Genomic DNA, 12,820 nt, shown 5'->3' with positions numbered 1-12,820 from the left:
ACACAGCTGACACACACACTGTGACACCACAGACTCTCCTCACAAACACACACAGCTGACACCACAGACTCTGTTCACCAACACACACGCACACACACACACAGTGACACCACATACTCTGCTCACAAACGCACACACACACTGACACCACAGACTCTGCTCACAAACGCACACACACACTGACACCACAGACTCTGCTCACAGACACACACACAGCTGACACCACAGACTCTGTTCACCAACACACACGCACACACACACACAGTGACACCACATACTCTGTTCACAAATACACACAGCTGACACACACACACACACTGTGACACCACATACTCTGCTCACAAACACACACACACTGACACCACAGACTCTGCTCACAAACACACACACACACACTGACACCACAGACTCTGTTCACAAACACACACACACACACACTGCTGACACCACAGACTCTGCTCACAAACGCACACAGCTGACACACACACTGTGACACCACATACTCTGCTCACAAACACACACACACAGTGACACCACATACTCTGCTCACAAACACACACACACACACACACACACACACAGTGACACCACAGACTCTGTTCACAAACACACACAGCTGACACACACACACAGTGACACCACATACTCTGCTCACAAACACACACACACACACACACACACACAGTGACACCACAGACTCTGTTCACAAACACACACAGCTGACACACACACACAGTGACACCACATACTCTGCTGACAAACACACACACACTGACACCACAGACTCTGTTCACAAACACACACACACACACACTGACACCACAGACTCTGTTCACAAACACACACACACACACTGACACCACAGACTCTGCTCACAAACACACACAGCTGACACACTGACACCACAGACTCTGCTCACAAACGCACACACTGACACCACATTCTCTGCTCACAAACAGACACAGCTGACACACACACAAACACACTGACACCACAGACTCTGCTCACAAACACACACCTGGACATGCACTTGCCTGTTCCTCTCACTCAATCTTGATCCTGCTTCACAACAAGGAGCCACCTCCTCCTTTTGCTTTGCTTCACTGCACGTTGCATTGATTGTCCTAAAACATCCTTTTCCAGCCAACCAAGAACCATCTGACGACCCTCAACACCTTCCACCAGCACATGGAGCCACTTCCCTGAAGACCACAGCAACAACCACGCAGCTCAGGGAACATCTTTCTGGGTCCTACAGCAGAACACTCACAGAACCAGTGGGGCCCCGTCATGCTGACTGACGGGGCCAGTTTCACAGGTCTGATAACACATGGTGGTGTAAATAAAAGCATCACACACCTCCGTGAGAAGCTGTACCTGCAGGGAACTGTGGACTAACTCCACCACCTGTTCAGTCAGGAAAGCCATGCTACAGCTGCCACCTGAGCTGGATCGCTTTAAGCACCCTTCACAGGACAGTAGCAGCAGCTGTCAGCACCAGGACATCCTGCCTTTGGAAAACACCACAGCACCCGTCACAAAAGGATGCGACTGATGACAGGCATGCTGAGCTCCTACATACTGCTGCTAAACACACATCAAGGCATGCTACATCACAACAAGCAGGAAAGATGGCAACTACAGACGCCAACAGACAACCAACTACAGCAGGGCACTAAGGTCACCAAACACCTGATTTACTCTCTCCACCTGGTGGCTGCTCAGAGGCCTGCACTCACTACACATCACTCCTTTTCCTAAGCTCCACAGCACCTCCTTTCACCTTATGTCGGGCTTCCTTCCTACATTTCACTAAACAGCCTCAGCCTTCAGCCCTTCATTGTCACTGAGGCCCAAACACCAGCTGGCTTTCATCACTGCTCCTTTTATCATCAGCTGTTGACCTGTTTATTTCACATCCATTCATGGTGGAATCAGCACAGACAATACCTTTTATTAACCAACTCCATGGATTCTGTTTTTAACTTTTCTGAAGGAACAGGGAAAAGACCAGTCTGATATCTTAGACTTTCATTCATTGATGTTTTATTCTACAGCAACAAATACATTTTAACACACTGGGATGACCAATACTGATTTTTGGGGGGTGTTCAGATATATCTCAAACATGGACAACCTGATTAACAGCCTGGATTGACCATCTCTTCCATCTTCCAGGAGCAGTCTCATCACCGTCACCTTTCCTGACACCATCTTGGTGTTCCTTTCCTTGGCCCAGCCTGAAACATGCATTTAAAAACACCAGCAGCTGTGGAGATCCTGATGAACAGGACGATGGTCAGCTGGGGGAAACTTTACACCAGGTCAGGTCCAGAACACCAAGATGCTGCCATGCCAGCTGGGGAGGGACAGAGCTCTTTGACACCTGCTGAAATTGTCTATTGATTTCAAACATTAACATGTTACTGAGCAGCTTCAGGTTGTCATGTTTGTGCTTAGATCAGCCAACTAGCCTTACCTTCCTCCCATGAACCCAGCAGCATCACTCATGGCCACCACAGCAGAGATCCCAGTCAGCTCGTCATTTCTCCTGTTTCACAGGAAACACAACATCTACATTAAACACTTAAACTACAGATCCATTCTGTCAAATACAGGAGCTGCTTTCATCTTTACTGCTCACTCATGTGCTTCAGACAGGACAATTTAGAAAAACACAGGAAACTTGTGCGACAAAAAATGGACCAGCCTCAGTGATCACCTTCCTAGCAACAAACTTTGACACTGCTCTATGTTCCCTACAGATAATATCCAACTAGGCCAGTGAGCGGTGATAGCTGTCATGTCTTTGGGGTCATCAGGTGGGAACCTCCTTTCACCGGTGTTTCGTCTAGTTAGGCCCACAACACCTCCAGAAGGCTAGACCGTGAACACTGGTGTCCCAGAGTCACCCCCCTAATGCCAGCCATCACCACTCCTCACACAAAGACAACTATTTCAAACAGCACGGCTATCACCTACTCTGACCTCTCACCAACTGCACCAGTGAAAGCGGGGTGGGGATACAGACCCTGGTTTGGGTAGGGGGCATGAAAGTATAGAGCGTGCAGGAAGTGGAGGCAATACAAGCTGCATTAGTAGATTCAGCAACTAAACTCACCTAAATGGTCTTATACTCAAACACTCCAACCCAGCTCACCTATACTAGCTGCATGGTGTCAAAGAGGCACAAACACAAAAGGAACTATCTCAAGCACCACTGTCAACTACTCTAACCTCTCACCAATTGCACCAGGGAAAGCGGGGTGGGGATACAGACCCTGGTTTGGGTAGGGGGCATGAAAGTATAGAGCGTGCAGGAAGTGGAGGCAATACAAGCTACACTAGCAGATTCAGCAACTAAACTCACCTGAACAGCCAAAGCTAACACTCCAACAAAGGCCAATTCTCCTAGGCTAACCACATGGTGTCGAAAAAGGCACAAACAGAACTATTTCAAGCAACACCACTGTCAACTACTCTAACCTCTCACCAATTGCACCAGTTAAAGCGGGGTGGGGATACAGACCCTGGTTCAGGTAAGGGGCATGAGTGTATAGAGGGTGCAGGAGGTGGAGGCAGTACAAGCATGAACCCAGCAGATTCAGCAACTAAACTCACCTGAACAGCCAAAGCCAACACTCCAACAAAGGCCAATTCTCCTAGGCTAACCACATGGTGTCGAAAAGGCACAAACAAAGAACTATTTCAAGCAACATCACTGTCAACTACTCTAACCTCTCACCAATTGCGGAGGCAGTACAAGCTACACTAGCAGATTCAGCGACTAACCTCATCTAAACAATCCTATATTCAAGTAAAATCAACACACCAACACAGGCCAACTCACCTGGACTAACCGCATGGTGGCAAAGAGGTTCAAACAGGCCACACCCCCACTTAAATACACTTCCCCTTCCTGGATTTCTTCCTCTGCTTCTCCCTAGAGTCTGTCTATCTTAAGAGCTCCCCTGCTGGGCCCCCAGCTACTATTACATCTTCTAACCCAAATCCACTGACTAGATCTTACTGCCTCATCTGACATTTCCTTCACTATTTTCCTCACCCTCTGGCCGCTTCCTCTTAAATCCCTCAACAAAGCAACAGCAGATCTTGCTACAAACCCTCTACATCCTACTTCTGCTGGACAAATCCTAACCTTCCATCCTCGCTGCTCAGCATCCTTACCTAAATCTGCATACCTGAGCTTTTTCCTTTCATATGCTTCAACTAACTCCTCCCAAGGCACAGTCAGCTCTATGAAATATACTTTCTACTCCTACACCACAAAACTATATCAGGCCTTAGCTTTGTGCAGGCTATTTCCTGGGGAACAACAAGCTTTCCTCCTAAATCTACCTGCATCTCCCAGTCACTAGCATCCTCTAAACTGCCTTGCTTCCTTATCTTATTAATTCTCCCTCCTTCCTGCACAAACTATTGCAACTCTTTGTCTTAGACCCTCCTAAAACTGCCTGCCTCCATATATCTTCAATGCCTGCCGCTTAACTTTTTAAAACCTGGTTATGTCACCACGTATGTCGGCCTTGTGAGAGACTAACCTTACAACCTGACAAGATGTGTTTTAAAGTTGCAGCACCTGAACATACCAGGTCTCCAATTATTTGGAGAGGTTAATATGAAGCTCTTCCCAGATGACTTTGGCCACCTCCAACATGGTGCTGCAGCAGGAACACACCACTCCAACTAAAACTGCATTCATACTCAATGTTCAAATTTGACCAACACTTAACTGGCACATGTCAGCCTTTTCTCTATCTTCCAGCACCAACCAACCTTTAAACACTATTTTAACAAAACTACACAACACCCAAATCAGACATTTGTCACCCAGCACCAACAAAGAACCTAAGGAACTAAATACTGTCTGACATCAACTCAGGCCTTCCACACAAACACCTCTTTAGTTCCTACCTGCCAATCTGAGGTCTGACCCTGAGAACCCACCACACCAGCTGAACTGGGTTTACAAAGACGAAGGGAGGAGACAGCAGTCAGCACACTTCAGAGGGGTCAGGTCTTTTACTTCATTGAATATTGGAGGGCATTAAATGTGGGGGGAGAAAGCTTGAAAATAACAGACATGAGCACTGAAGATTTCCCTAAGCAGGGCAATTCACTAATATTGACATTTTATGATTCAGTGCTGTGACAGATACTAAACTTGCTTTTATGCCCTCTCATAAACTCAGTCTAGCTGCCATCTCAGTCACAAGACACTGGCTTAAATCTTACATTTTAAGAGCAGCTTAATCAAGCGCATGTCCACATGAAGGCTTTTAAAAAAAAAAGATACATTGACAAGTGGAACCAAAGCCACGCTTAAGCTGTGCTTTCCCTCAACAACCCTTCTGTATTTGAAAGCTACATCATGAGAATTCTGCACTGTCCATCTTTAATCAAGAAAAGTGAAAAACTACTTGTAACACTCATTGCAACAAACTAAGCCCAGAGTCACAATACAACTATGATTTACAAATCCTCTGAAAGCCAACTCAAATACTAACTTGGTAATTAAACACAGGAGAACAAAGTTCAGTTTACCATTTTTATTGGATGGAATTTCACACGCATTAGGACAGATGCACTTACTACAGGCCTGTTTGGAGCAGAGATTGTCACACTTTGAAATACAAATTGATCAAAAGCTAGATTTAATTAAAAAAAATAAACTTACCATGAACTCAGTCAGCAGGAGAACCTTTCACTCATCCAGTGAGGGAAAAAAAAAAAAAAAAAAAAAAACTGGATCTACAAGGATGGAAGTGTTAGTAACAGACCATAATGAGCAACCAAGGGGACATGAAACAGGAGCTAACCAGAAACCCCACAGACAATCATGAGCCAAAACAAAATACCAACACAATGTCAACCAGAGAGGAAACAAGGCACAAGAGACACCTACAGACGGCCAACAACGAGACCCCTACAGACCACCGAAACAAACCTACAGACGGCCAACAACGAGACCCCTACAGACCACCGAAACAAACCTACAGACGGCCAACAACGAGACCCCTACAGACCACCGAAACAAACCTACAGACGGCCAACAACGAGACCCCTACAGACCACCGAAACAAACCTACAGACGGCCAACAACGAGACCCCTACAGACCACCGAAACAAACCTACAGACCAACAACAACGAGACCCCTACAGACCACCGAAACAAACCTACAGACTAACAACGAGACCCCTACAGACCACCGAAACAAACCTACAGACCAACAACGAGACCCCTACAGACCACCGAAACAAACCTACAGACGGCCAACAACGAGACCCCTACAGACCACCGAAACAAACCTCAAGACCGCCAAGACGCCTACAGACAACACAAGGCACTAACCCACAGCAACAACCCTGATGCTACAGACGGCCAACAACAAGCACCACACGAGACACCTACAGACAGCCAACAACAAGCACCACACGAGACACCTACAGACAGCCAACAACAAGCACCACACGAGACACCTACAGACAGCCAACAACAAGCACCACACGAGACACCTACAGACAGCCAACAACAAGCACCACACGAGACACCTACAGACAGCCAACAACAAGCACCACACGAGACACCTACAGACCACCGAAACACAACTACAGACAACACAAGGCACTAACCTGCAACAACCCTGATGCTACAGACAGCCAACAACAAGCACCACACAGACAAACACCTACAGACCACCAAAACACAACTTGAGGACAAAGTGACTGCCACAAAAACAACACAAGCTGCACTACATCACCAGAGGGGGAGTTAGCTGCTATCAGATTCAAACTTTGACAGTGAGATTTGATGCTTGTACCCACCTCAGCATGAACGGGAACAGTCCATGAACTGGACCCTGAAAGAGAACAGACAATCACCAGAGCAAAGTGTCAACAATATCCCCCCAAAATTAGACCCAACTACTCACCTAATTGACAGGAAACAGGCAGCCTGGACTTGAGGACAGCAGCACTGAAAGACATCACTGACAATACTGTTGTTTTTGTTGTTGTTACATGTTTTAACATTAGTGTTGCTCACCTCCAACTGTCACCTGCACCATGATGCCTGCAGATATATACAATTATTAAAACAAGTTTATCATTGTCAGACTTCATGCTTGTACACACCTCATCATGAAGGATTCCTCCAGGAGCTGGATCCTGAACAAGAACAATGAGTCAACAAGGCAACACCACATTTATTAAAAAAAAAAAAACCACACACACAACTCACCTGGCACAACACTGCATTGGAGTTCACCCACCTGCAACACAAACACCATCACTGATTATTGAGTGATCTTGATAACTTTGATTTACTGAAGAACATGTGCTCACCTCAGTCAGCCTGGACCCCTTCCATCTGCACCATTATGCCTGCAAATAAGACATGCTGCAATGCATGCAAAGACCAAACATCTTAAAAAACACATACTCACAACAGCTGACTTGAGTTCAACCATGGAGCTCTTTGATGCCTGAGAGAAAACAGATCATTGCCAATTTTAATGACTTAATCTGCAGTGACTTTAAATATTTGATGAGTAGTTACCGTTTGTGGCCTTGGTGGGGAGGCACTGCAGCAGTCATGAAGACCTCCCAGTGGAGCTGCAAATCAATCACTGAGGTCATTAAGATACTGAAAATTGTTCAACATGTTTTAATATAACTGCTTAGCTAAACTTACCTTTACATGCTGATCATCTGGATTCCATCTCACATACCTGGTTAAAGCAGAAAGATAAGACAGTGTTTCCCAAAAGCCGGAGACCACTAACCGCCAACCAGAGACCACTAACCGCCAACCGGAGACCACTAACCGCCAACCAGAGACCACTAACCGCCAACCAGAGACCACTAACCGCCAACCAGAGACCACTAACCGCCAACCAGAGACCACTAACCGCCAACCAGAGACCACTAACGCCAACCAGAGACCACTAACCGCCAACCAGAGACCACTAACCGCCAACCAGAGACCACTAACCGCCAACCAGAGACCACTAACCGCCAACCAGAGACCACTAACCGCCAACCAGAGACCACTAACCGCCAACCAGAGACCACTAACCGCCAACAGAGACCACTAACCGCCAACCAGAGACCACTAACCGCCAACCAGAGACCACTAACCGCCAACCAGAGACCACTAACCGCCAACCAGAGACCACAAACGCACAGAGACCACTAACCGCCAACCAGAGACCACTAACCGCCAACCAGAGACCACTAACCGCCAACCAGAGACCACTAACCGCCAACCAGAGACCACTAACCGCCAACCAGAGACCACTAACCGCCAACCAGAGACCACTAACCGCCAACCAGAGACCACTAACCGCCAACCAGAGACCACTAACCGCCAACCAGAGACCACTAACCGCCAACACATGGCCACCAACACCTAGAGCCATAGTTGAGTCAGACTCAACTTCACTACAGCTCACATTGTGCTCACACTCAGGCGCAGTTCATTGACACAATGTGGTGATACTTATCTTAAACAGCTGCTTCACATTTTCCAGTCCACTTCAACACCATCTTGGATTTTCTGGTTTTTGCAGCAGCTCTACTGCTTTCTCCACACAGACAGGCCTGAGAAAAGCAGAAAATATTTCCCCTTCCCCAAACACACATGCTAAGCTTAAATAAAACAGAACACAATGAACGTTTCAACACAGGACAGTCATGCTGAGTTGTCACCTTGTTTTGAAGCAGCCTTCAGTTTGGTGAATGAGTTCTGCATTGCTAGATCAGACACCATTAAAAACATGCGCCAGCAATCAAACGGCAGAAACTTCTGCCTCTTGCAAGGGCTCCCCCAGAGACTGAACGGCTCCCACAGCTCTCTCTTTTATATCTGCCCAGTAATGGCTCTAATTGACTCCAGGTGAGCTTCATTAGTCCACCACCTGGAGTCACCCCGCCCCAACCAACAAGACACACCACACCACCAACAAAGAAACACTGACCCGACCTGTTCCCAGGTCAATGCCTTTCAATGGAGGCAGGATTTTAATAAATATGTCTGAACTCAGCTCACACTTTTTCATTTCTTTTTTTTATTATTTTATCTTTTTTAAGAACCCCACGCTTGAACAAGCCTTCATGGCATTATTCATCTTATATTGCAATTATCAAAACACTCAGCATGCATTGGTGCAACATATGAATATCTGATTCTATGTGATGAATCTCACTTCAGATATTCTCAAGTAGGGCTGATAGTCCTAAAAAATTAAGTTGGACACGTTACATCCTAAAAGTGGACATCAGAGATAAAGATTTTCACTGAACTGAATAAATTCCCAGAAACACACGTTTCTGGTGATACTTCTCTGTTCAGGTGTGGAATGAGCATCAATGTAACTCCTATTTACTGCATCATCATCATCATCATCACACTCCTGCACATTTCATTTCTATCAAAACTACACTCCCAATGTTTATCAGAGCTTTCCCACCTCATCTTTGGCTAGAAATGAACAGAAAGTTTTCTCAAAGGGACACCAAAAGTACAAAGAACCTTGATAACCAGCAGAAGCACTGATTGGAGCTACAAAAGAAACCAGCAGTAGACTTGTGCCGGTCCCAAACCTAGAAATATTGGGTGAGGAGGGGTGTGGCAGGAAGGGCTTCTAAATAAATACAAGCAGCCCAATCAATCCTGCAGGTCACAGAGCTGACTTCCTGTGGTGACTCCAAACAGGGAAGAAAAATAATACAACAGAGACTTTCATCTAAACGTGCTCTGTATGTAAAGTGCCTCTGTGTCACCTCTTCATGAATTGGAGATACAACAATAAATCTGCTGTGCTTTGCTGAGGCACCTGAATGAAAAACGTCTTAATTCTTCCTTCACAGATTTATTCTGACTGTCATTTAGACTCTTCCAAACCTGTTTCTGGATCAGCATCAGCAGACCAGGTTGATGTCCATCATGGGCATCTACAAGGGAAAGATGATGTCATTAAATGAAGTCAGCAGTAGCCACACATCAGCCTTGAGCATTAAAACCACCATCTATCATGCACACAACTCTGCAGACAGACACAAAGAGTAATACCTCTGAGGCCCAATTAGACTTTCTCACAAAACAGAAAAACAAACTTACAGTATTTAATCTGAGAGGTTTTTCTCGTCAGTACAAAAGTGCTCTTGTTTTGATGCTAAGTAACACCTCGACCCCACTGAGATACTGAGCCAATCTGAGGTGTTAAACAACTGGAGTGATGCAACAATCACGACAACAAACACAACAGTTAACAGGTAAACATGTCAAAGTTTCCGTGGACTTGTCTCACCAGGAGGAAAACTGGAAAACAGTTGGTCTTCCTTCCTTCTCCCTTTGAGCAGCTGGGGGTCAGAGTCTAATCACCTCAAGAACTGCAGATAGATAGATACTTTATTTATCCTGAGAAAAACTCTACAGTCTGTTGCTCACATGTCACAAAACAAGTAAATGTGAGAGTAAATGAGACAAACACAGAAACACAAAGAAGATAAATAGTGGAAGGCAGTAAATAATACAAACAAGGACAAAAAGCACAGAAAAATTTGGCTTTCAGCTTTTAGGCTGCAGGTTCTGATTCAGCTGGCATGAAACCAAACATCTCTCAGTAGATCAATCTTCACACAACAGTGTTCATGTACCGCACAGTTCCAAACCACTCACCGATCAACACCACCCACACGTGTTCCTTTTTAAAATAAGTGAGCATTACAAACACAAACAGCGGGACAGGGCCTTCAAACTAAATTTGATCTTTCAAACCGTTGACTGGATTGTGATGAGTTGAAAGGTTGAGAGTTACAAAACAGGTTTACAGCTTTACACACACACACATACACACACACACACACACACACACTTAATGTATGTATATGTGCCAAGCCTTAATGAGGAGTTAGTGGTTAAAATGCAGATAATGATGTTGATGATCAGTTCCATGAAGTCTCTGGACATTTAGATGAAGGACAATGTGTGTCAGAGGACTATAAATTACCCAGTCAGGTAGGTGGGGGGCTCACTCACCTCTCTTCTTCATCTCATCCTGTGTTTGTTGATGTATGGCACAGGGGGCCTCCCCTCCTCTCTGCTTCCCCAGCCATAACTCCTCATGCAGGAGGCTGGTGCGGCCCATCCCCGACGCAGCTCTCCTCTACACCCTGCTGGCCTCCATCTCTCTGCTCACCGTGACCCTCAACCTGCTCGTCATCATCTCCATCTCCCACTTCAGGCAGCTCCACACCCCCACCAACGCCCTGCTGCTGTCCCTGGCTGTGTCCGACCTGGTGGTGGGCCTGCTGGGGATGCCCGTCGAGGGCCTGCGCTACATGGAGACCTGCTGGCTGCTGGGCAGGCTGATGTGCGCGCTGACTCCTTATATCTCTTATTGTCTGCTCTCAGCCTCTTTGGGGAGTATGGTGCTCATATCCGTAGACCGCTACCTGGCCATCTGTGACCCGCTCTTCTATTCGTCCAAGATCACCCTGAAGAGGGCCAGGGTTTTAATCTGTTCATGCTGGGCCTGCTCGGCTCTCTACAACGCCATCATCCTGATGGACCACCTTCAGCAGCCTGACAGGTTCAGCTCCTGTCATGGGGAGTGTGTGGTTGTCATCAGCCGTGTTTCGGGGACTGTTGACCTCCTGATCACTTTGGTCGGGCCCTGTACTGTCATGGTGGTTCTGTACTTCAGGGTGTTTGTGGTTGCTGTCTCTCAGGTACGTGCCATCCAGGCACAGACTGCTGCTGCCAACACTAGAGCAGCTCCCACTGCTAAAAAATCAGAGAGGAAGGCAGCCAGGACTCTGGGAATTGTGATAGTTGTGTTTCTGGTGTGTTTCTGTCCATATTACTTTCCTGCCCTCACAGGTGACAACACGTCAAACAGCTTGTCCTACTTTGTCGTTCTGTCCTGGATGATGTTGCTGAACTCTTGTGTGAATCCTCTGATTTATGCCATTTTCTACCCCTGGTTTAGAAAAGCTATACGGCTCATCTTAACACTGGAAATACTCCAGCCTCACTCCCAGGAGTTCACCATCTTTTAGACACAGCTGAAATATGCTCATGAAGCACATATGTGCAACACTTGGCTTTTACTACCTACATATACTATAAATAATCTTATCTACACACTGCTGTGAAGAATGAATAACAATATGACAATGACCACAAAGACTCTATTAACTATGTGCTGTCTACAGAACCAAATGCAGTGTGGATTCAGATTGGAGTGAGAATTTACTTTGATTGTATTTCCTCTGTGTCTGTGCTTTACAGTAGAATAATACAATACTTATGTATTTACCTGACTGTCAGAAACACCAAGTACAAACAAGAAGAAGAAAGTGAGAATGTTGAATAATTTCACAGCACAGCCTGAACAATTTCAACTTCATTTCATAAAACATAATAGAATTAAGTCAGTTCCCTTTCACAGGTATTATCAACACTTCATAAATTAAAAAATGGTAGTAAGTTGAGCCACAGTACCACAAACACCAACTGCTCTCTTTCTTTCTTTAAATCTTAATGCTGTCAAATGAAAACTACCTGCATATGTTTAAATTTAATATAGTAAGAAAACTGTGTTTGAAAGAAGTTTCTATATATATAAACAGATAAAAACAAGTCTAAATGTGGAAGGGGGCTTCAGTAGATACTTACATACATTTCTGTCTGTATTTTCTTTCGTAATTAGTCCTGCAGTTTTAATAATAACCTTCAATTCTATTGCTGTTAGTTTTGTTTTACATCTATTTTAAGTTGTTTTTTTTTTTTGGT

The 12,820-nt window shown here is 45.5% G+C and overlaps 1 protein-coding gene and 1 long non-coding RNA gene across 2 annotated transcripts; one reads left to right on the top strand and one right to left on the bottom strand.

The window, feature by feature from the left end:
* Positions 1-2,043: 2,043 nt before the first annotated feature.
* LOC115056152 (uncharacterized) lies at positions 2,044-7,474 on the bottom strand. Its single transcript, XR_003841772.1, has 4 exons — positions 7,262-7,474; positions 6,847-7,188; positions 2,480-2,551; positions 2,044-2,359 (listed from the first exon to the last, which is right to left on the bottom strand). It is a non-coding gene; the product is annotated as an uncharacterized LOC115056152 (long non-coding RNA).
* Positions 7,475-11,097: 3,623 nt separating this feature from the next.
* LOC115050682 (trace amine-associated receptor 13c-like) lies at positions 11,098-12,084 on the top strand. Its single transcript, XM_029513647.1, has one exon. The coding sequence runs from the start codon at positions 11,098-11,100 to the stop codon at positions 12,082-12,084; it is 987 nt and encodes a 328-aa protein (XP_029369507.1).
* The last annotated feature ends 736 nt before the right edge of the window (positions 12,085-12,820 follow it).

The sequence above is a fragment of the Echeneis naucrates genome, chromosome 2 (genome assembly GCF_900963305.1).
Source record: "Echeneis naucrates chromosome 2, fEcheNa1.1, whole genome shotgun sequence".
Taxonomy (NCBI): Eukaryota; Metazoa; Chordata; class Actinopteri; order Carangiformes; family Echeneidae; genus Echeneis; species Echeneis naucrates.
Note: the sequence above shows the minus strand (reverse complement) of the source record. Positions and strands in the feature narration are given on the sequence as shown.